We start from the raw sequence: 22653 nt of genomic DNA, 5'->3' as shown, positions 1-22653 counted from the left end.
CTCTTCCTCTCCCACCATTCTCTTCTCCCACAGCCAAAGTCGTACCTATTGCTCCTTCAGCTGTCTTCTCAAGTCGTCTCCTCAAGCCGTCGCAAAGCCAGACTCCTATCGCAATATCAACAAGCGCTGCTCCAGCTTCTCTTCGCTCTTCCAACTTCCAAGCTTCGACCCCAGAAGACAAGATGGTACGCTGCATTCTTCCCCATTCCAGTCCTCTCAAGCCCATCTCGCACAGCATGTACCCCCTCAAGCAACCCAAACAGAAGCACTGACTCAGGCTACAGTGTTGCAGATGGTGGTGCAAATGCAATGAGCCGCGCAGAATGCTCCCGGTTACTCCGCCCGTCCAGCTTCGCAATCCGAATACTGTCTACAAAAGACACAAATGGAACACGTTCTCTTGGACCATGTTTTGCTGGTGCCCGGCCTGGAGCAGATCCGAGATACTTCATGCAGCCCCGCCGCTCGAGTATCCCAGGATTGGAACTACTTCTAACAATTGATCCAGGTGAGCTTGACGGATTCTCTCCATTGGCGAGTTGTGCTGACGCATTTCTAGTTGTCGAGGGGGCTTGCCGACGGGGATGTCTTTTGCTTGAGTCGGTTGATATCACGGGTTTACAGGATGGGAGCATCTGCTGAGTTGGAAGGATTGACATTGTTTGCCATCAAGACTGTATAGTAGCTTCTATCCTAAGAGATCAATATGCATGTTATTCATTGACGAGGATGTCCGTGAGGTTTTGGAGTTCGCATCGTCGTTGACCATGCGTCTCCCGTCTGTTGTCTGTGGATGGTTAGTGCGTGGAGCCGTATAATACAGTATTGAAGACTTGCTTACAACGAAATGGGCTCGTGGTCTAGGGGTATGATTTTCGCTTCGCATGTGAAAGGTCAGGGGTTCAATTCCCCTCGGGTCCATCTTTTTGCACCCTCATCACTTTTTTGGCATCGTGATCTTGTACTGGATCATGCCGCCTTTTGTGACGAGTTCCTGTTTTTTTTTTTTTTTTTAATTCTTTTTGTTGTTCATTAGTTCTATATTGCTTTTTTCCACACCACACCATGATCTTGCTCCCTCTGTCTTATGGCAGCTTGGTTCGCAGTTTGATCAGCGGTATGGATGGTGACTCCATGGTAATGTGAGCTCCTACTTTGATGCGAGCTGAACGACAAAGTTTGCTGTTCTACAGAGCCCGAAATCTTTCCAGATTCGCCATATACCATAGCTCGTGGTAAAGAGAGCATGAGTGATTTTTGGGGCGCATTTGAGGGTACAACTCTATCATTGGATTCCCTGGCTGCTCGTCGTGTTCGAATTACCGTACGGGTGGAAGAGACGGTGAGACTACAGGGCTTGGGAAAACACCTGCGCAGGCATGAGAGATTCTTATGTTGTGGCGCCCGCGCCAAGTCAGACATATTGAGGCTCGCCATGCGGAAATCAGTACAAACGGAAACGACTGAAGCCTTGCGGGCATCTTACGAGGAGGAAGATAAAAGGTGAGCGGAGGTCATCCAGGGCGACAAAGCCCTGGCGCAACATGATAGCCTCGTGTTATCCAAACAGCCCACAAGTTACAATCACATACAAAGGATTTGCAGACAAATTCGAAACTCTTCGTGTACAAATGGCGTGATAAGCCCTCCTCTGGCGCGTGAATCCAATACTCAAGCTGACGCTGGAACACTACGGACGCGACTGAAGGCAAAGCGGTCCTTCTTCCACCGCGAGTCCGGGTTGGGGTCAGGCATATTTTGCCCACCTGTCCGAACTCAGCACCCATGTGTAATATTCTACTGTGAACCACTGGCCGCTGGCGAGGTCGAACTTTGCTCATGGTATCACTCGATATCGACGTCGAGTTATTGAATCCTGGAGCTAGCAGCTAAGCTGGCAGCAAAGGTCAGCGAATTCTGATACTGGTGTCACGAACTGGCTGCGGCTAGAGCTGTGACAACTCACTAGGAAGTGGTGGGCAGAACGGCGTGTGCGTGTAAAGGGGGCCCAGGGAAGCAGAGAATGATGCGTGTGGCAAGCCTGATAAAGCATTAGATGGACACAGGATTTGACCAAGTTCAAGTAGTCTTCGGAGCCGAATATGTTTCGTCCACACCTTCGTAGCAGTCGAGCATCCCCGTTGTCGGCCCTCGTCTGACGCAGGAACCAGTCAGCCAGAGTAACAGGAAACGCATGGCAGGTAGTGCAAAAAATTTGTGAACTTCTTGGCTGGGCTCGGGATGCCAAAGAGGCGTACCCCGTGAAAATGAAGTGTTAATTTGACAGATGCGGTCTGCTAGACATAACAACCATCCCCGCCATGCAAGCTGTAAAGACTAGGAAGACGATGCGTTGCAGCAGAACGCTGTCACTGCTGCATTCTAAGATGAGGCAGTGCTAAGAAGAATTGAAGAGAGGCGGAACACATGGGCGGATGGGGCAATTGCAGCAGAGAGCAGACAAATTGGTGAGGTCGTCTCGGCACCTCTCAGGGGCGTTCAATACCTTCTACACTCCCACGCCAAGCGGTCGGTCAATGACGAGCACAAACCATCAGCCGTAATATGACAACCAAAAGCCTGGAGTTTGCTGTCACTCCCGCTACGGCAACAAGCATGCGAGAGGGACTGAGTGCTTGTACCTGTGTCTGATGGACACGAGCATCAACATGATCTTTCAGCCTACATATGCAGCAATGGCAAAGCAGAAGCAGATTTTGAATAGGACACAGTATTCAGACGCTCCAAGCAGCGAACCGACGATGTTCATACGTTTGTTCTCCCCAGTCTACTACATGCGGCCCCGTTACTCATGGATATCAACATTTACCCCATGGTATGGCATACCAAGTTCCTTTGACTCTACTACAACTCGGCCACTCTACCCACGGTACCTACCTAGCCAAGGTACCTACCTATGAAGAACATCCCTTGGGTAGGTACTTGCACTCGTACCTTCTTGAATCTTGATGCATTCACCGAGCTCAGTCATGATCCTGCCCCGTACACTCCACTCCACCTCCTCAGAACTCCCCTATTGGCTCGATCATCGTCAACAAACGATCATCAGCGGTCGAGACCGATCTCTGTCTATGTGAATCAGCCTAGATCATCGCTGGCAGCTGCCTTGGATCGGAGTTTTCGTAGAGTGGTCGGGAACTTTCCAGTCTTCTACCCGAACTCGGAGAAGACGGCTTGCCGGCTCAGCCAGACCGAGGAAAGCTCTGCCAAGATTCATGCGAGGGTGACTGAGCCTTTGGGCCAGCTCCACTCTTTGCGAGTACATAAGGTCGCTTTCGTCCACCACTTCCTCCCTCTCCTCTCCTCTCTTTCTTTCTCCTCATCCCACCGCAGGCCGGGGGTCTATTGAGGCCTCAGCCTGCGGTGGTCTTCACTCGTCCACCGTCGAGTCTTCTTCCTCTGCAACATTCACTGGTATGCATACCCACCTTCGCCTCTCCAGCTTTTTTCTTCCTCCTGACAATGAGCCTATCCACAGCCAACGATATCGTGAACGCTGTGGGAGCGGAGCAGCCGGTATGGCCGGGGTCTATTGAGGCCCAGCCTACCGGCTATCCCCCCCTCCCTCCCACTCCCTCGACGCGTGCGGCCTTCAGAAAGCACATTCCCCAAGGCTAAACCATTGGGTTGCATGTGACGACGGACCACGTCAGCCTTGGGGAATGTGCTAGTCAAGGTTGTGGACACAACTATTGATGGTGAGAAATTGTTTCTTCCCTAGAGCAACGCAGACAGCTAACTGGTCATTGTCAATCATCCAGTCGTCCGAGGTGCTAGGGCCCGTCCTAGCGGATGCCATGGTGGAAGGTTCAAGCACACTCGCGTCGAACAGGTTGGAGCAGGCATCTGTAGAGATGGAGGTTGAGGATGGAGGTTGAGGATGGAGGCTGCAAAGAAGACGGAGGAGAACGAAAATCAAATCAGCGCCTGTAAGTTCCCCTTCTTCCCACCCGCATCCAGCTTCGACTGACAGATTCATTCCAGTTTGCCCTTTTCCAAGACAGGCAAGGCCTAGGATCCCACCATTTGAAGCTACATACGCCGCGTCGCTCTTCTTTCGCGCAACGGGCCACGGAGAACACGTCAAAGTACCAAAGGCCGCTGATCACAACGCCTTGACTTACCACGCTCGCCCATCCCAGTCTGCCAGCATCCCATCAATGGAGCTATCGAATTTCTATCATGAACGATGCAAATGCACTTGTTGTCCGTCAGCTGTCTCGAAAAGGTGTCCCACGGGAAGTCAGTGTTGGAAAGGCTGGAAAGCTCAATCAATGGGGGTTTCAAGTGGAGGACTTGGCTAGAGAGCGGTACTGGAGGCAGGGGCATATATATGTTGTTGCGGTTTAATATTAGCGATTTGGATTATCTGGAGTTTCAATTCAACTGCTGTGCCTGTCTCTACCATTTTTGTTCTTCTCCGTGGCCCTTTGCATTCATATATGTGGAATAGATCCCCTGCGACACATCGTGTGCCACTACCTATGCCTCGCCGTGTATCTTGGCCTCTGTCCTTCCGGACTCTTGTGCTTCTCTCGATTTCTACCCTGTCTTCGATTTTGACCATAGTGGTGGCCGAGAAACTTCTAGAACGAAAATGAAAGCAGCTACTACTGCCGGTCAATCCCTCATTCCTTCATGCGATGCATTGCCGCCTGTTCACGATGACCAACCGCGTGCTATGAGCGAGCTTGATGGTGTTCAATAGACTGGCCGCGCAAGCTTCGAACAGTCGACCAAACATCTTGCCAAGCGAACACTCTGGTCGAGTTAATGCTTCAGTAATACTTTGACACCGAACATGAACGGATACGTCTTGCATTAGAGACGATTTGGTGGATGAAGGGGCCGTAGTTGTACAGCAAGTTACCATAACACCATTCTTCAATTCTGCTGCATCTTCGAAGACGCCCTGTCAGGCGGGTTTTGTCATTGTATGGCTGCCACAGTTGGATAACATGATGACAAGCCTCTTCAGAGCATTTTTCTCCAAGAGCTCCTTCATGTTGAGCTGTCGGAATGCCCCAGGCTCTGGTCAGTGCCGGACAAGGCAATTTGAGAGGAGCTTCGTGCGATGGGATCTCGATTCAGCCTCTTCGAGGCGGCTCTCGGTGTACCATAATCCCAGGATTGGCCAACATCACCGCTGACTCTAAGTGAACTAGATACAGAATATGATCTTACTTGCATTCGATTTTCTCCCGTGGCAATAGCAAATGACATCCGACAATGCTGAATTACTGGCACAGACGTTGAACCACCGTACTCCGTATCTGAGCTCAACAAAGACGACACCATTCGGACGTTCCATCTAGAGAGAGTTCCCTCAAAAGTAGTCTACGAAGATTGATATTTTTCCCACTTTCAGACTTACTTCCAGCGACCGCCGCGACTTGTAACAGGTTTTGCTTCTGCCTACACGGGGGAGGAGTATTCTTGTACGGCCTCGCCAAATGGTGGGATAAAGATGACCGGAGATCCGAAGAGGCAAAGTTCTTGAAGTCAGACGAGAGTATTGTCAAAGACGAAGGGCATTCTGAGCCTATGAACAACCGGTAGAAGCTGGATCTGTCATATTGAAGAAGCGCGTGGGAACTTTGGACAGCGGGCGGATGAGCATCTTGCTAAACGTCCCTTCGAATATCGCGTGCGGGGAGAAGGGCCTTTCGGTCTTGATATCTAAAGTGTGACAACCATACAATAGCTTTGTAGAAGGCTATAGAACACTACAGGCACATTGTGTTCCTTTTTGCCGCATCTTGGGAAATCCTGTCTATGGCCCTTCGAGATAAGTATGTAACTGGAGGTAATGACAACAGGGGGAAATGCTAATAGCACTTTTTTTTCTCTTTTTTTCTCACTTTGCTACCATTCGAAAGGTAATATATTGCATCAAGGTCTCAATTTGCTGATCTATTGGGCACTGGATATTCGGATTGTTGTAATCTGGGGAAGTGTCAAGGTGGTGTACGGCCAATCTTGGTCGCGCTGTTCTCCAGCCCGCAAACCAGCCAACTGAGGTAAATGGTGGCACAAAAGCCAGTCAACGATGCGTGAATAACATTAGAATCAAGTTTTCAAGTCTTGCGTCTTTGTACTTGGCCCATGCAATAGCACATTGGCGTTCTGTATGTAGGGACAGCATCGTGGCAGTCCTTCCCAGCTGGCGGGCCCCTTTTGCATCACCACCCACACAGGATGCGTCACCTGCATATGTACATTGCTTTCCATAATCCAAAAGGCAGTGCAGAACAAAAGAAACTTTACAGAAATACTTTGCGATGTCTGATCTAGCCCTCTCTCACCAGTTACCATGAATTTTAGATGTGATACACATGCTGTCACCGCAAAAAGAAAAAAAAGTATGCGTCCCCTTCCTACAGCAAACAAGACGACACTTCAAGTCGTCACACGCAAGTCTCGAACATGGGACCAAGCGGACCAAAAAGTAAAGCAGCGCAAGACTTCACCGCGACTTGCCGTCACGGTAAAGTCTTACGCTGCAGAGAGCTCTACAATCTTTCCTGATATACCTCTCCCATTGCTTCTCGCCGCATGGACCACAGAGGGCCCTACCATCTTCAATAATCATCATGTTTCGAGGCCATTTGGTACAGTTGAAGGCGAGAATTGTGGTCTTACGAATGATGACAGCATTCAACACTCTATTTAGGAAAATATCATTTTTTACAGCTTCATCTCATATGTCAGTGTCACCCTCCTCCTCAGGGGTCAGAAAGGGGCACGCCAAATCCCAGATCAGACCAAAAGAAACACACATGCTCCGGAATGGAACACAATCTCTGTGAACTGGAATAAACAGGCGGATTACCTTAGCCTCAGAACTTCCCCCGCGGCCTGAGCTCTGCAGTTCCTCTTCCCAACCCATTGACCCCCAGGCATCCTGCCCCTTGCTGTACCTCGCGCCATCCGTCTCCCGTCGGTCTGCGCCTTGTGCTTCGTATCCGTATCCTGAAGTCTCTTACCTAACTCCTTCTATGACGACTACCGAGCCACCCTTGAAACAGCTTGTGCGGAGCATCTCGCCAACCCCTTGCTCCCATTCGTCGGAGTCTCTCTTCCGGCCTCGCAGATACTCCTTCACTTTATCTCTTCACCCTTTCCTCAATTCACGCGCTTCTGCTTCCTTCCAGCTATTCCCAGGCTAAGCTTTACCATCCCTTCTCCTCCGTTCTCTTTTTGTTTTCTCCTCCCATCTTCCTCCATCTTGCGACTCTCCCTCCTCTTCCACCTCCCATCTTCACACTCGCATCTTCGTCTACAGCGCCCAGATACACCGCAAACATGACTTTACTTTCGTTGCCTTATGTGCACGGTAAAGTCTTACGCACCGCACCTTGTCTCCAGGTGAGCAGACTTGATCACGGATATTGAATGCATATCCCCTCTGGTTTCTGACGAACTCGGCAGCAGCAAGAAGCGGCGGCGGCGTCGACTGTCGTCTATCGTCTGGCGCCCTGTCATACTTTTCCGTTGCCTCATGTGCACGGTAAAGTCTTACGCACCTTGTCTCTTGGGTGGCAGTACGGGGACCGACCCAACCCGCCGCCACCCAGATGCACTGGGCCCAGTGCTCCTAGCAGCAGCCAAGGTATGTTGAGCTGAGGCTCAGAGACAAAACGCACTGAGATCACCCGTTTCTGACTGCTTCGGTAGTAGCAAGCAGCGGCCATTGTACATCGTCGGGCGCGCGGGAGGTCTATTGAGGCCTCATCCGCCCGGCCTTCGAGTATCTCACCCTCTGTGGCGTCCCGTTCCAGGGAAGGCTACACGCGGCCAGAACCATTGCCGGAGAGGCAGCCCAATTTGCCCGTGCGCGAGGTCAAAACCCGACACATGTCAAAACCTAGGCAGATGGAGGGACCGCAGGGATATGAGCAACATCAGCATGGGGAGCAACAGTGGGGGGCGGAGTAGCCGGAACACGAGCAGATTCCGCGGACTCGAAGAGGTAGACGAGGAAGATGAGAGCGGCTTCATCGATGGGAACATGGAACTGGAGCAGCCGGTATGAGATTATACAAGAAGTAAAACGTCATCAATGAATTCACTCTATATCTCCTTGTCCACTTATCGGCTCTGAGAGCTGCACACAAAGCGTCTGTAGCGACTTGCACATCCAGAAGATCAAATTTGAGTGACACTCCTGAGATGTAACAGCTTTGGAAGAAATCTCTGGCAATTTTTGCTTGCAAGTAGTAAAGAGACAGACACGAACATGTTCATCGACATTTGAGGCTCTGGACTGAAAATTCAAATCAACTTCGAGCCTGCTCGTTGGTTACCCTACCTATGTGCAGATCAAAAGCATCTCCGCAAATGGCGAGGCTGTGAGTACGAGAGCCGTTGATACATACGAGCTCTTGACCATTCGTAGAGGGAGTTCAATTTGCGCCGGTGTATGAAGACAAATCAGGTTCTAATTTTCTGGCGAGTCTTATTTCCTCTGGCACTCTTCTTATCTTCCGTCAGCCTGTCCATTGGATCGAGCCGAGGACATATACAGCTACACCTTTGTGTTGATACATTACAAATCCTACGTGAGAAGAGGTTTCATGGCCCTGAGAGACCCTCATGACCTGCTGGAGATTCTAACGGACATCTGGCTTGATTCAGGAAGATGGTATGATACAGAACAAGGTGGCTCGCTTTCACTTCAGTCACGCCGAGGTTAATACCACCCCAAACGTCATCCTACCCATGTTGACATCAGAGGTCACTGCCCAGCCTTGAGCCTGTCGTAATTCACCACTGATTCGAGAAGAGCCTGGGCTCCAAGTGCGCTGTTTACCATTGAGCTGTCAGCATGACCATGATCTATCGGGAGAAGTGCGCAGTGCGGCAAGCTTACCAATCCTCCGGGCTGCAGTACTCTTCGGGATGGTGGCTAACGCCGTCTTTGCAGGGGACAAAGATCATCGTCGTGGGGCATCGGGCGCTGGTGTTGACGCTGTCGTGGCCGGCTCCGCTGGTGATGTGCAGCCAGCCGTCAGATCCCACTAGGTCCGTTGCAGCCTTCTCGACCATCTTGATGCAGTCCGGGTCAAATTTAGTGGCTGGAGAGTCCGTGTCCAGGGTCCAGTTGACTTGGACGCCACGGCCGTCTTGTTTGGCAATGTCTTTGAAGGCCTCAAAGCAGAGGCTCTGCACTTGGTCAACCACTGCGTCGTCAGGGTGGCGAATGTCGAGGGTAAATGTCACACGGGATGTGATTGTGTTGGTGGAAGAACTCGGAGGGATCTTGAAGACGCCAGTAGACGCCAGCGCGCCGAGGGACTTTGCAATGGAGTTGGAGGCGACGATCATCTTGGAGGCTGCCAACAGGGGGTCGCTGCGAGACTTTAGAGGCGTCGTGCCCGTGTGAGCATCGCGGCCGTCGACGGTGACGGTGAACCAGCGGTATGCCTGGCCGCCCTGGACGACGCCAATCTTCTTGCCGGCGTCTTGAAGGATGGGGCCCTGTTCAATGTGCAATTCAAAGTGGGCGCCCAGCGGATATCCGGCTGAGGAGCACGCGACGTCTCCGATGTAGCCCAGCCTCTGCAGCTCCGACTTGACCGTTACGGAGGGATCGAAGATGTCGGCGAGGGAGTAGGCTTGTTCGAGGGGGATCTTGCCGGCCCAGACACCAGAAGCCATCATCGACTTGGGAAACCTAGCACCTTCTTCGCTGAACAATGAATTAGAATATGCAAGACGTACAAAGAGGGTGTTGAACAACCCATCCGAACAAAGGCAGAAGCGAAAGGAATGGAAAGGCGACGAGGATCTTGACAATTCAGAACATACTTTGTCCAATTGACGACTCCGACGTCGTGATGGGTCTGGTATCCATTCTCCTCAAACGTCCGCAACACCTCAACGGCGGCGACAACGCCCAGGATACCGTCGTACCGGCCACCTCGAGGCTGAGTATCGAGGTGGCTTCCCATGGCAATCATGGGAGTTGGGTTGGAAGTGGCTCCTCGTCTGCTGGCGAACATGTTGCCAAGCTGATCCACGACCAAGCTGCAGCCCAGCTTCTGCGTTTCCTCGGCGAACCAGCGCCTCGCCTGGGCATCATCGTCGGTGAGCGAAAGCCGCGACATGCCCGTCTCCGTTGGCCCGCTGTTGGTTTCCATGCTGTGTCAGCTTCGCTCAAGTCGTATAGTCCGCGATAGTTGCTGGACAGACCTTCCATAGCGATGAGCGGCTCCCCATTGGCACGTGTGATGGATTGTCTCCTGGAGTCTGTCGGCGTTGATGCGGAGGCCTGAGGCTGGGGCGGAGATGGGAGAGGCCGAGTAGAATCGCCTGGCGGCAGTGAACGCTGCCTTGCGGGGGATCAAGGGCATTTTGTTCGGTTTATGAGCAAGAAGCAAGCTTATGGTAGCAAAAGGTCAGCCAGATTGAAGATGTCACAGAGAAGGGAGAAGACGGTTGAAGCAGCAGTTGAAAACATTTGACTCGGTAAGGTAGTATGTAAGAAAAGCAAGCAATGGATGATGGTGGAGTGTCGGGCAGGGCTGAGGTTTGCTTGTAAACTTGCAGATGCGCCCTCCGCCTTCCAATGACATGAAAGAGAAGACTTTTCGCACGTCGAAAAAGGTCGGCAATACGTTTAGGATGAGTTTCTCGGCGACCTGCGGCTAACGGAACAAGAATCGAATCAATATTTCAATACGTAGGTTGAAAAAGAAGGACAGGCTCTTCGGACACTCGGCCGGTGAAAACAAGTCGCCTCTGTGCCTCCCATAATGGTGACGTTTGAGGATAGGACAAGGAGTATAGTGTACCGCGAGCTCGGCAGAGCTTCGACCGCTGAGCAGGTACAAGTACTAGACTCCCCGCCAACACCTTGGTACCATCGAGCAGCACGGCGGGGTAACGGACATCGTATCAGGGTCCGAGATAAGAGGAAGCGAGTAGGTATGTACTGCAAGATCATCAATATAATATGTCCAGCGAAGGGGATATTGGATAGAGCGAATTTATCAGAGCTCAACTTGTGATGCTGTAGAGTGTTGGTCAATCTGCGATTTGGATGCAGGTAAAGCAGAGAGTACCTTAGATTGGACGGGGGGGATATGCCGTCCGAACCAGCGGCATCAGTGCGTCAAGCAGAGATTCGAGGGTATGTTTATCGGATATAGCATGACTGAATATATTGATCGTAGAAGTAGGTATGCTCGAATAGAATGGAGAAGATTGTTTCCAAGAGGTTACCGTCGTATAGAGGGGGGGCGCGGAGAAAGCAAGGGAGACTGTCTTTCTTGAGATACTCGTGATATCTGAGAAGCACATCAGCTTTGCTGTTTCATTGTAGAAATGACGCTGAGAGTCCGTCGAATAAATGACAGGGAGGGGAGAAAAAGCCATTCACCGTTTTCGCTTCCTTCCGAAGGAGATCGTCGGCTGCCTGCAATGGCGACACCAGCTGAATATTGTAACGCGGAGAAACTGGATCGTTGTATGAGAACGGCACCAAGGTCTTGGAAATTGTAGCTTTCAATGCCAGAATGCGCGAGGCCAGTGAGACCAAGCGGGCACGGACCTGGCCACGAGTTCTTTCAAGCCTTCAATATACCCAATCGTCTCGCTCGATACGCTGGCCGGTGACTGGGCCTCATGCAAACTTCTTCGAGGTAGTCAGAGGAGACGGCTTGGCCATTGAGGCTGGGCCATCTTGCATCCCACGCAGGCTCGAGGAAGCCCTTGGTCTTTCGCGAAGAAGCACGAGCGACGGTCTATGGGCCTCAGTCGCGGGGCAGAACACCGCAATGGGGGGTTAACTCACAGGCAAACTCAACGATCCCGGTAGAGACAATCCAAGGTCTCCATGCGCATTCATGCGTTGTTCGAAATATCTCCAGCCCTTTGTGGATGAAGGTCATGATATGCGAGCTTGACTCGTCAAACCCCAGTGCCTGCCGAGGCCTCGCAGAGGCTGATCGGTTCAAGACAAATCAGCGTGATTAAAGGATAAGGCGACTGATGTGCTTCGTATCTCGACCGGTACTCTGAATTGGTGAAATGGTATTGATAAACGATGGCAACACAGCCGTACTCTCTGCCCTTATGACACTAACTGTCTCACGAACGAGACCGATGTAGTTCAAGTCCACATCTCTATCTGGATATTGAAGCATTTGCGCCTACCGCTGATGTTATTGTAGAATATGAGAGTGAGGATGAGAACAAGCACACACTCATAGGCAGTTGTTTGCACTGACATGCAGTAGAGGAGTTCCAGACTTCGGTGAGGCGAGACGACAGCAACACACAACGTTGATGCAATAAATCAGATTGATCCGACGATTTTCACGCAACAATGCCCGTCATGATTCAGCAGCACTTTTTGGAGAGCAATCATGCGTGTGGGAGAGGTCGACACTCCGATGTGTGAGCCATCCATACCTCCCTATAATGCAGACCTACCCGGTATTGTGATGCGGGTGGACACTGGATACCCACGGACTGATGCCAGGGCAGCCATGTTGACTGTGTGACAGATGAGTGAGGCCAAAGATGCGGGTGTTGGATTTGTGCCTCCTGATGGCATCATGCCGGCAGCCGAGTAGTAGTTCGCATGACGGCGTCGGAATCGGAGGGACTGGAGGGATAAGATGGAGAGCGGAATGTTCCTAGTCATGGCGCTATCGTGGGGTCGAAGACAGCGGGGAAACCGGTGCACAGGCGCTGTAACGATCAGTTGAGAAACGAACAGACGGTTCAATTGGGGAAAGTCGGTCGCACCGGGTCATTGCATCATTGAGGAGTGTTGTGAGGTGGCGTTGAATCGTCGCCTTTGGCATCTCGAGTCTGAATGAGATACGGTAATAGAGGCAGATACGGTACATACCTACTAGGTACCTAGGTAGGGCTGAGATTGGCTGGCATAAGTGCTGTGGCGCTGAGGTGTGGCTGTGGCGCCTCGCTAAGGCATCCAGGGTCTGTACCTGCATTCTGTGCTGGACGGGCGCTGTAGATCATGTACTGGGGACTTTCAGCGGCATCATGGCGCGCACGCGGCGAATCTTATCGAAGAAGATTGCGATGTCACTCAACGCGAGAGGAAGGAGCAAGAGAAGCGAGGGCTTGATAAGGTACCTACACACGAAACCACGAAAATGAGGTCATCTTGTCATTAATCGCCAAATACAACGAGATGTCCACCATTTCTGCAAGAGCTCTGCCGTCTCTGGGCTTGATAATATCGCCAACGACAAACCCGACAACTGTCTCATGCTGTCTCCTCTCAATTCGGCTGTCGACAGGCATCAAACGGCGCTACGATGGTGCAATCAGCGCCTGCAATGAGCATCGGCTCCTTGGCTCCAGGTTTTGCTTGGCCGCAGCCAAGTCTAGGCGCACTGACGACCGTGGCAACGGATGCTGGCAAAGGCGTCAATTTGCAATTTGTCCCGGTCAGCTTTTGGCTCCAACGCCCGACGAACGGCTCCATGACTCGGAAGCCACCGCCGAGAAAGCGCCTTCAACCGGGGCCAGGCTTGCATGGACGGATATGTAATACATACAAGCGATTTCTGGCTGGAGTACGGAGTGATAGCGCGGTGAGAGAGCTGGAGAGAGCCTCGATGTTCTTCTACACTGGACTAATGATGGAGTGACAGCAGAGCATGAGGCAGATCGACTATTTGTATCACATTGTCTCGTCTCGAACGAATCCAATTCGACAATTGACTCGACACTCCGTGATGCCGACATGCGGCAACAATCTACAGCAGCGAACCAGACACTACCTTATTGCTCTGCCTCGGTCCCCGTCGCTTCAGCATCCCGGTCGACGACGAGCTTTCGATTACGTACAAGCTCGAGTGCGCGCCTGTGCTGCATCTGTCCGAGGTGTGCGTCCTTCTGCTGGGTTCCGGACTTGTTTTGTCAGCAAAGTCCTTGTCCGTTGTCCGGGGTGCAGGAGAAGCTTCAGCTACTGCGACTTCGTGCTGCAGATCCCCTGCGGCAGTTGCACGGCCCCCTAGTACCAAGAATGAACGCCGCGCCGGGTGGCTCTCGAGCTTCCAGCCCAGGGCCGCCAATGCCATGCCTGCCCTGTCAAGCCTTATCCGGGTCTCGTCGTCACAAACCGCATCTTTGCCACGCCTCATTGGAGCCTCGCCGTCGGTCTGGCTCCCCAGTGGGGAAATCTCTCGATCACGCAATCGCCTAGCCCAGCGGCCAAGTCCGCGCACGGAACGCCGTCACGCAGCCATCGCCAGATTTTTCCTCGCTTTTGTTGGCTCTGGGAGGGCAGCAGCATTTTTGCATTAGATAAGGGCATGGTTCTTTTGTTCTCGAAGGCGCTAATGGATGCAGGAATCTCGAAACCTACTCGTACTTCATCTGCAGACTCGTCTCCTTTCCTGCTTGTCTCTTTTTCTCTCTGCGCTCTTCTCATCCTGCTACTAGCTCGGTGTACTGTATGGGGCACTGAGATCGAAACGAGCGGTTGCTTTCACAGCAGTCGAATTCGATATACAGCCGATAAGTGACGCCACACCCGCTGCCAAGGCGCCGGCATTGCATCGCAACTCGTTCTGGAAGCTCTTCACGATATATTACGAGAAACCACCAGTGCAGTAGAAGTGGGAAAACCCTCTCATTTCTCATTTCATCACAGTCTTCGTCACCACCACTATACGAGCAAGAAGGTGATTTACAATGGGTTATCGCCAAGATTACCTCGGCGAGGAGCCGACGCCTGGCTATGGCAAGAAAGAACACAACGAGGTCGGCGCCGTCCCCAACGATGAACTCGAAGGCTCGACGCACATCCTCCAGGACCGCCTCCGCCGCTCTCTGTCTGCACGCCAGGTCCAGATGATCGCCATTGGAGGGACCATTGGCACCGGTCTTTTCCTCGGCACGGGCAAGTCGCTGGCTACCGGTGGTCCAGCATCGATTCTCATCTGTTACGCCATCGTTGGCTTCATCGTCTTCATCACGATGCTCAGCCTCGGAGAGATGGCTGCATTTTTGCCAGTTGCCGGAAGCTTTTGCACATTTGCTGGGTATGCACTGATGCACTGCCTGTGTGGTTCTTTGACGATGGGGAATGTCCGGTTTTGCTGACGTTGTCATCTTTGTTATAGTCGCTTCGTGGACGATGCCTTTGGCTTTGCTCTGACATGGAATTACTGGTTCAACGACGCTGTATCAACAGCAGCCGACTTGGTGGCCCTGCAGCTGATCCTGCAATACTGGACCGACCACTTCCCTGGATGGGCGCTCAGTTTGATCTTTTGGTTTGTCCTAATCGTCGTCAACATCGCCACTGTGCGCGCATACGGCGAGGTAAGCGGCCCTCTTCTGCTTGTAAGAAACCAGCTTGTAAAGAATCAGCTTGACTGACAAAGTCACGAACAGCTCGAGTACTGGCTCAGCCTCCTCAAAGTCATCACTATTGTTGTAAGTAGTAGCTTTGAACTCGTACTGCAAGCGAACCCGCAGCCAGCCAGCTGACACCCGGTTAGGTTTTCATTGTCATGGGCATTGTCGTCAACTGTGGCGGCAACTCCGAGGGCCGCTACATTGGTGCCGAGTACTGGCATATTCCTGGAGCTCCGTTCGTCGGCGGCATCGGCGGGTTCGCGTCCGTCTTTGTCACTGCTTCTTTCGCGTGTAAGTGGCTGGGCAGCGTAGCCCTGATATCGTGCAGTGCGTATGGCTGACAAAATGTCATAGACGGTGGTACCGAGTCGATTGCCATCACGGCGGGCGAGACCAAGAACCCTACTGTCACCATGCCCAAGGTTGTGAAGAATGTCTTTTGGCGAATTCTCCTCTTCTAGTACGTCCATCATCGCGACTCAGATTACCGATCATACGCAATGTTTCGTTGTCCGCTGACAAGTTTCAAGTGTCCTTGCCGTTCTTCTCATCGGTCTCAACGTGCCCTACAACTATCCCAACCTCAACTCCAAGGACACACGCACCTCGCCGTTCACCATCGTCTTCCAGATGACCGGAACAAAGGCCGCGGGCAGTGTCGTCAATGCCGTCATTCTGACTAGCGTCCTGTCTGCCGGCAACCATGCGCTGTTCGCCGGAACAAGGCTGCTGTACACCTTGGCCATGGAGGGCCACGCGCCGCGATTCCTCGGCACCCTCAACCGTAACCAGGTGCCTTGGGTGGCTGTCCTGGTCACCGGTTTTGTCGCGGGACTCTGTTTCGGCTCCAGCTTCATCGGTGCCGGTCAACTCTGGTCGTGGCTGCAAAAGTACGTGATCCCCCCTGACATTGCCCAGTGCTGTATCGCTAACCTGATCTCGTGTAGCATTGTCGGGGTTAGTAACCAGCTCAGCTGGATTGCCATTGGCGTCACTTCTCTCCGCTTCCGCGCCGCCATCGCCCGCCAGGGCAAGACGCATCTGCTGCCCTTTAAGAACTGGACGTACCCGTATGGCCCCTGGTTCGCCATCATCCTCAACTCGTTCCTGGTCCTGGTGCAGGGCTGGAGCTGCTTCAGCCCATCGTTTGACGGCGTTAGCTTCGTCAGCTTCTACATCGAACTGCCCATCATGCTGGTCATGTATCTGGGCTGGAAAATATTCAAGCGGACCAAGTTTGTGACCCTGGACGAAATGGACCTTGAGACGGACGTGCACACGGCTGAAGAGCAGGTGGAGGAAGAGAAGGGTTGGAAAGCAAAGGCAAAGACGGTTCTCGGATGGTTGTTTTAAAGCACTGGCGTCGCTGTTGTGTTCCAGGCGTTTGTTCTGTTGTTTTTTCTGCGTTTCTCTTTCACGATACGATGACGATAACCCCTCCCCGGATTGGCAGCCGGCGGGATTGTACAAAGCCATTGACTGCGCATTATAGGTAGTCGGATATGCTTACATGGTATACATACCTACCTACGCGACACAACGCACGACGAGTGTTTTGATGTGACGATTGTGACGAATATGGATCATGGAAACCCTTGTGCTTATGAGTCGACGTCGGCAACAGTCGAGCTGTTTTGTCATAGGTGACAAAGGGCTTGCTAAACCGGCAGCGCAGCCAATTGATGGCAGGCCTGGTGCTTAGTAGCGCCACATGTCATGATTATGCAGCGACGGTTCGACATTCTTAAGCAGCAGGGCGAGGCTATACCCAAAGCACCTGGACGGACAAAGTCAAAATAGCCTACTAGCAGCGCGGTTGGGCGCACAAACTCCATTCTCAATCCTTGTCCGCAGCTTCAGAGTCCCGCAATCGCATCTGTTTTGAGGGTATCTCCGGGTGGACCTTTGGAGTCCTCGCGTTCGCTCCCCGAGACTGTTTGTTACTGACAAGCCGTTGATGCGGACTACAGTTCGTCCGGGGGCTGGGGCAAGGAATCAACAGACGTAGGTAGAGATTCGGACACTACGTCGGAAGTCCAGCTACCTATATACGAGTTGCTCGCCCATTGACACGAAGGCATCTAGGTACTCTGCTGCCAGCTTCTTCGGCCGACACGGGAGACGATTGAAGGGCCTCCCTTATTTTCTTGACTAGGCCTGAAAACGTTCAGACTGTTTGTCGACTCCAGCCCGGCGATGGAGTCGCTACGAGAAAAGAAGCCACAGCCAGCGGGCAACGATGCGACGGCGAACCGGGTCCAGAGGGGAGTCAACTTGCCTCCCTCGTCCTCTGATTCTGCGGCACCCGGGCCACGGTCTGCAATGCCCAAGATGGACCTGGCGGCCTTTGACGGATCGTTTGCACCGGCGGTGCGGCCGCGCGAGGTGAGGCTGGCGCCGTGGTATCGCAGCCGTGACTATTTCGTCGGGCAGTGGCTGGACGTGTCTGTGTGGAAGTCAGCGGTGAGTCTGCTTTGAGTCTCTACTCCGCTCATCCTAGTTGTCTCGGGACCCTAAATCTACTTCACTCACACATGGATGGTTGGCGAGGTTGGCCCATTCATTGACTCGATTGAAGTTTCTCAAATATGGCAAGGCTGATGTCCCTTGGTTATGCATAGGTTGTCGAGATGGTTGCAACTTCATGCCTCGTCTTCCTCTCTGGCCAAATCACCGCTACCATAGAGGGCTACGGGACGCCACAAGTTGGTGGCTACATTGGCATCTCCAACATTATACTCCTATCGACCTTCATCTATGCCACGGCACCTGCTTCCGGTGGCCACCTGAATCCAATGATTACCTTTTCCGCGATTCTGACGGGTCTTTGTTCCGTGCCTAGAGGTACGTATGCCTCCCCTTTGGGCTGTTCTACTCTCACGAGTCTCGAGCCACTTGAATGATTCAGATACCTCATGGCTTACTCTGGCTGAGCACGCCACGTCAGCTGTGCATGCATATTTTAAATTTCACTTCTTCTGCCTCTTTGCATTATGCTCTTCTTTCCTTGTTTGGCTTCACTGACGATCCGCTCATGCTAGGCATCCTCTACATGTCTGCCCAGACTCTTGGGGGCGCCCTTGCCGGCGGACTTCTCTTGGGCGTCTGGGGCCATGAACGCGCGACTAGGTCAGTGTCTCTACTGCCATTCCCCATCATGCAGTAATGCTGCCTTATCACCTTGCAAAAACACGTAATGACCATCCATCTTACGACGATCAGCCTGCAAGGAGGCGGCTGCTGGTACGACCCATCGCAGGCATCCCCTGGCCAAGTCTACCTCAACGAAGTCTTCTCGTCATTCGTCCTCCTCTTCCTCTCGTTCGGTGTTGGCCTTGATCCCCGCCAGGCCGCGCTCTTCGGCCCCCGGATGGGCCCCCTGCTGGTTGGCGCATCCTTGGGCTTGGTGACATTCTCGTCGAGTGGCATCATCCCCGGCTACGCTGGAGCGCAGATGAACCCGTCAAGGTGCCTGGCATTTGGCATTGCAAGACGGAACATGTCATGTAAGTTGCCGCTTTCTGAAGGCTCTTCGTCTGGTGCTAGGATCTTGCTTGTGATGGGCAGGTTGCCTGCGTGTTCTTTTCAGCCACAGTGGGCTAACGGACGGGATGCATTTGTTTGCCATTCTTTAGACCAATGGGTTTGGTGGTTTGGACCCGCGGTGGGAGGCCTCATTGAGGCTCTCCTGTACAATCTTATTCCGCCGCACCACACGGAACTCGTGAAGAAACAGGGCATAGGGAACGATCCAGACACGATGGTTGGGCACACAGACATACCTACAGTATGAAATGAGAGGACAAGAAACCGGAAATCCAGAGATGGCGAGGGAGAGACATTGGATCCAATAAACGGGATGCCGGATGGCATCCGATCAATGTGAGAGCGAGAAAAAGACAGGAATGTGACCTGGTGCCAAAAGATTCAAGCAAAGACATAACCGATTGAGATGCGTTGCTCTCTCACCGATCATTCGATGCCCTGTTTGTGTGGTTTGGGGGCCGCATAGGACGAACCGGGATTCGGGCATCTGATGGGGTCAACAGGACAGGGGGGGAGACCTCTTCGGATCCCGGATCACGGGACATTTGAGCAACTGCGGAACTTATTAGAGTTGTACGATCATCAATATACCAAACCCGAACGGCTTCGTCAGGGCTCTCTGGGAACAGTATGGAGTGCGAAAGGTTTCGGAAACATGCTTCATGACGTCTGTCCATCCCTTGGTTGTCAGCAAACTCGCCTTTCCGTTACCAGCCCTTCCACCAGCTACTCATTAGCCAGCAGAGCCCGCTAGCAAGCAGAGATAAAGACCAGCTGACTTCATTGGAGATTGCTTAGGGTGTTTGTTGCGGATGGACGACGCAGCGCAGGCCTTCGCTGGCAAACGACCCGACCCGAGCCTCTCAGAGATGCAGAAAGCGAACTGGGATGCTCCGCAGCGCCAATGGCAACCCAGCCACGTCGGAAGCGCATGAGACATGAGGCACTTTGTGGAGATTACTTCGACATAGAAGTCGGGAGGAGCCATGGGACAGGTCAATCTACACTTTTGCGTACAGATCGGACGCCAATCTCGGGATTTACTAAAATGATCCCGACGAGGGCTGAGATCGTACAAGGTTGACGGTTGGTAGCAGCCGATCATGAGGTGCTACAGGCAGGACAGCACTCCACGATCTCCCTCCAGTGGAACCGAGGCTGAACGAAGGGAGGGGGGCTGAATGGACGGTTGCAGCTTTTACTCCACGCTTTGGTGCCCCCCTGAGGTGTTACCTATGACCGCGACAAAGAGGAGATCAGGGCAAAGCAGGTTCAGCTGCCGATACCTGGCCACGATCCGCCTCCAGCCGCCGGCATGGGTCCCGTGTAGCGTGGGCGTCGAGACACAGTGAACACAAACATCCTGGATAGGAAATGGCACGACCGCGCCCTGGCCCTGCCTGGACGAAAAGAGAATCACAGTTTTCGTGCTTTAAGTACGACGTATCAGCCGGCATCGTGTGCAACGCTCTTTTCTGTTCTTCACCTCGTGAGACGATGAGCTTGATCTCCAGGAGGCATTGATGTGCACCTTTTGTGTTGCCTGACAAGATAATTCGCCAGCTTGTTGTTCAGCTATAAGTATGAGTGTTGAAATCCCTCCCTTGTTTATGGGCATCTTGTTCAGTTCACCAGCACACTCTTCACAGTCACTTCAGAGGCTCACTCTCCAGCCATTTCTCAATTCTCAATCACTGACATTTCATCCGTTTCAACGGCATTCCTTCGTTTGCTAACCAACTTGTGACAATGAAGCTCCTCGCAGTCACGGCTCTCCTCGTTGCCGGCTCTCTTGCTGTGCCCGCCGGCTCCTACCCGCCTCCGCCTCCAACTTACGGAGACGATCCTTCGGGAGAAGTGGGACACCCTCCCGAGTATCCTCCTGACTACTCCTCTCAATATCCGGAATATCCTCCCGGCCACGGAGGAAAGGACGACGGAGACGAGGACAGCTACACGCCTCCTTCTACCACCCTCTCTCCCTCTTATCCGACCAGCGTTGGAGGGGACAAGTCTAGCTACCCGCCTCCATCCTCTACCCCTTATCCCCCCCCTGAAGCCGACGGCGACGGCGGCAACAACAACAGCGGCAATAACAGCGGCGACAATAACGGAGACGACAACGACGACAACAACGGAGACGACGACGACGATAACAACGGAGACGACGACGACGACGACAACGACAACGGAGACGACGACGACGACAATGTTCCTGGAGCCCCTGAGCAACCTCCCACCGACGGGGATAGCGATTCTCCTGACAATGGGACTGGCGGCGACGGTACTGTCGGCGGTGGCGATGATGGTGACGGAGAAGACAATGCTTCCGACCTGTGCCCTGGTATTCTTTATGCTAGCCCTCAGTGCTGTGATACAAGCGTGCTCGGGTTACTTGACCTGAGCTGCGAGCCCCGTAAGCCTCCCTGGTCCTCCCTCAGCAGCGTCTCTTTACTGACTTATTTGGTTCGCAACAGCTCGCAGCGCCCCTGCCGATGTCGAGGCTTTCAATGACATTTGCCAGGAGGTCGGCGCAAAGGCCCAGTGTTGTGTTCTACCTGTCGTAAGTTGACCACCCCCCAATCTCTTTGGTATCACCAGTGGACATGGTAGCTGATCCAGCTTGCAACAGGCTGGCCAGGCTCTTCTCTGCGAAGACGTCCCCAACTAGTAAACTCTCATTGAGTTTCGAGGCTGAGAGATTCTTTCAACATCTCGAGCCAAGGTAGCCAACTCGGGCAAGTGGTGGGAGGTGGGAGAGCAGGAGGACATCAAGCTGAAGTCACGATCATTTGTCACGAGCTTCTGCGGTTTATTTTCCCTTCGACGCTGGATTCCATGTGGTATGGCTTTGGGCCTCCCTGCATGGATGCCGGTTCAATTTGCTGATTGTTATAATCGGCCTTAATAAATACTTTGCATGCGTGCCAATGAACCTTCTTGTGAACATTGCTCTATGGTTCCTTTACGCCATTCCTCTGGAATCAACTCCCTTCAGTACGAGGCACTTTTAGCGAACGAGAAATGTGGCAAGTATGCTGCGCAACACAATCACGAGTGTCTTCCTACATAAGGAGATGATATTGGGTAATTCCCCCCATTACTCCAGTAAAATGCTGAGTTCCCTGATGGACTGGTGTAGCCGGTAGCTGTAAAAGTTGAACGGTGCTGTCTGCAACGGGATAAAGCCCATCTCCCGGCCTCCTGTCAAGGCATGGCAAGATGGCTGTTAATAGTGCTGAACATCCACCATTGCTTGCCAACCACTGTTGTCAGCCTGATGATCCTTTCTTCCCTTTTATGCCATCATATCGTCTGTGACAGTCGCCCAATTTCTTCGGACGATAGGTTTCTCTGCGACAAGAGACCGAGGGCTCTCCTGTTGTTTCTTAGGTATTCATGGATACTGTGGGAGATACAGTTCCTGCAGCACCCTTTCGTTTCTCTCGTATAACCAATTGGACGATCCATCAATACCTGCGACTCCGACCGATCGAGTTTCGAGCGAGCCGGACCGAATCCTCGCCCAGGCATTGCCAGTCATTCGATGCAATGCGCTATTTGCGGGCGAAGAAATTGAAAATTGGAACAGATGATAGCCAAAGGGAGGCTCAGTCAAACGAGGGTGGTAACCGGAAGCTGTAGGAACCAAAAGTCTCGGGACAATATCGCACCCTCAACCGCCCCCCCCCCCCCCCTCTGTCCACGACAAGGGGGTACCCGATGACCAGCGAGCAA

General features: G+C 52.7%; 4 protein-coding genes across 4 annotated transcripts; 3 read left to right on the top strand and 1 right to left on the bottom strand.

Annotated features, from left to right (window-relative positions):
- Positions 1-8758: 8758 nt before the first annotated feature.
- On the bottom strand, positions 8759-10376 carry TRIREDRAFT_59549 (uncharacterized protein; the record flags this gene model as incomplete). Its single annotated transcript, XM_006964041.1, has 4 exons — positions 8759-8825; positions 8894-9712; positions 9832-10149; positions 10216-10376. 4 exons carry the CDS (start codon positions 10374-10376, stop codon positions 8759-8761), a joined length of 1365 nt encoding a protein of 454 aa, XP_006964103.1.
- A 4048-nt stretch (positions 10377-14424) lies between these two features.
- Positions 14425-16884, top strand: TRIREDRAFT_121139 (amino acid transporter). The gene is made up of 7 exons (XM_006964191.1): positions 14425-15050; positions 15132-15333; positions 15406-15447; positions 15513-15660; positions 15724-15829; positions 15900-16259; positions 16317-16884. Exons 1-7 carry the CDS (start codon positions 14701-14703, stop codon positions 16720-16722), a joined length of 1614 nt encoding a protein of 537 aa, XP_006964253.1. The 5' UTR covers positions 14425-14700; the 3' UTR covers positions 16723-16884.
- Positions 16885-17700: 816 nt separating this feature from the next.
- On the top strand, positions 17701-19162 carry TRIREDRAFT_105870 (uncharacterized protein; the record flags this gene model as incomplete). Its single annotated transcript, XM_006964190.1, has 5 exons — positions 17701-17832; positions 17991-18213; positions 18411-18498; positions 18592-18875; positions 19005-19162. The coding sequence occupies 5 exons, from the start codon at positions 17701-17703 to the stop codon at positions 19160-19162; spliced, it is 885 nt and encodes a 294-aa protein (XP_006964252.1).
- Positions 19163-20664: 1502 nt separating this feature from the next.
- Positions 20665-21586, top strand: TRIREDRAFT_105869 (cell wall protein; the record flags this gene model as incomplete). Its single annotated transcript, XM_006964189.1, has 3 exons — positions 20665-21331; positions 21393-21478; positions 21557-21586. The coding sequence occupies 3 exons, from the start codon at positions 20665-20667 to the stop codon at positions 21584-21586; spliced, it is 783 nt and encodes a 260-aa protein (XP_006964251.1).
- Positions 21587-22653: the final 1067 nt, after the last annotated feature.

The sequence above is a fragment of the Trichoderma reesei genome (genome assembly GCF_000167675.1).
Source record: "Trichoderma reesei QM6a unplaced genomic scaffold TRIREscaffold_6, whole genome shotgun sequence".
NCBI classification, from domain to species: Eukaryota; Fungi; Ascomycota; class Sordariomycetes; order Hypocreales; family Hypocreaceae; genus Trichoderma; species Trichoderma reesei.
The sequence above is the reverse complement of the archived record's forward strand: the minus strand, read 5'-3'. Positions and strand labels throughout refer to the sequence as shown.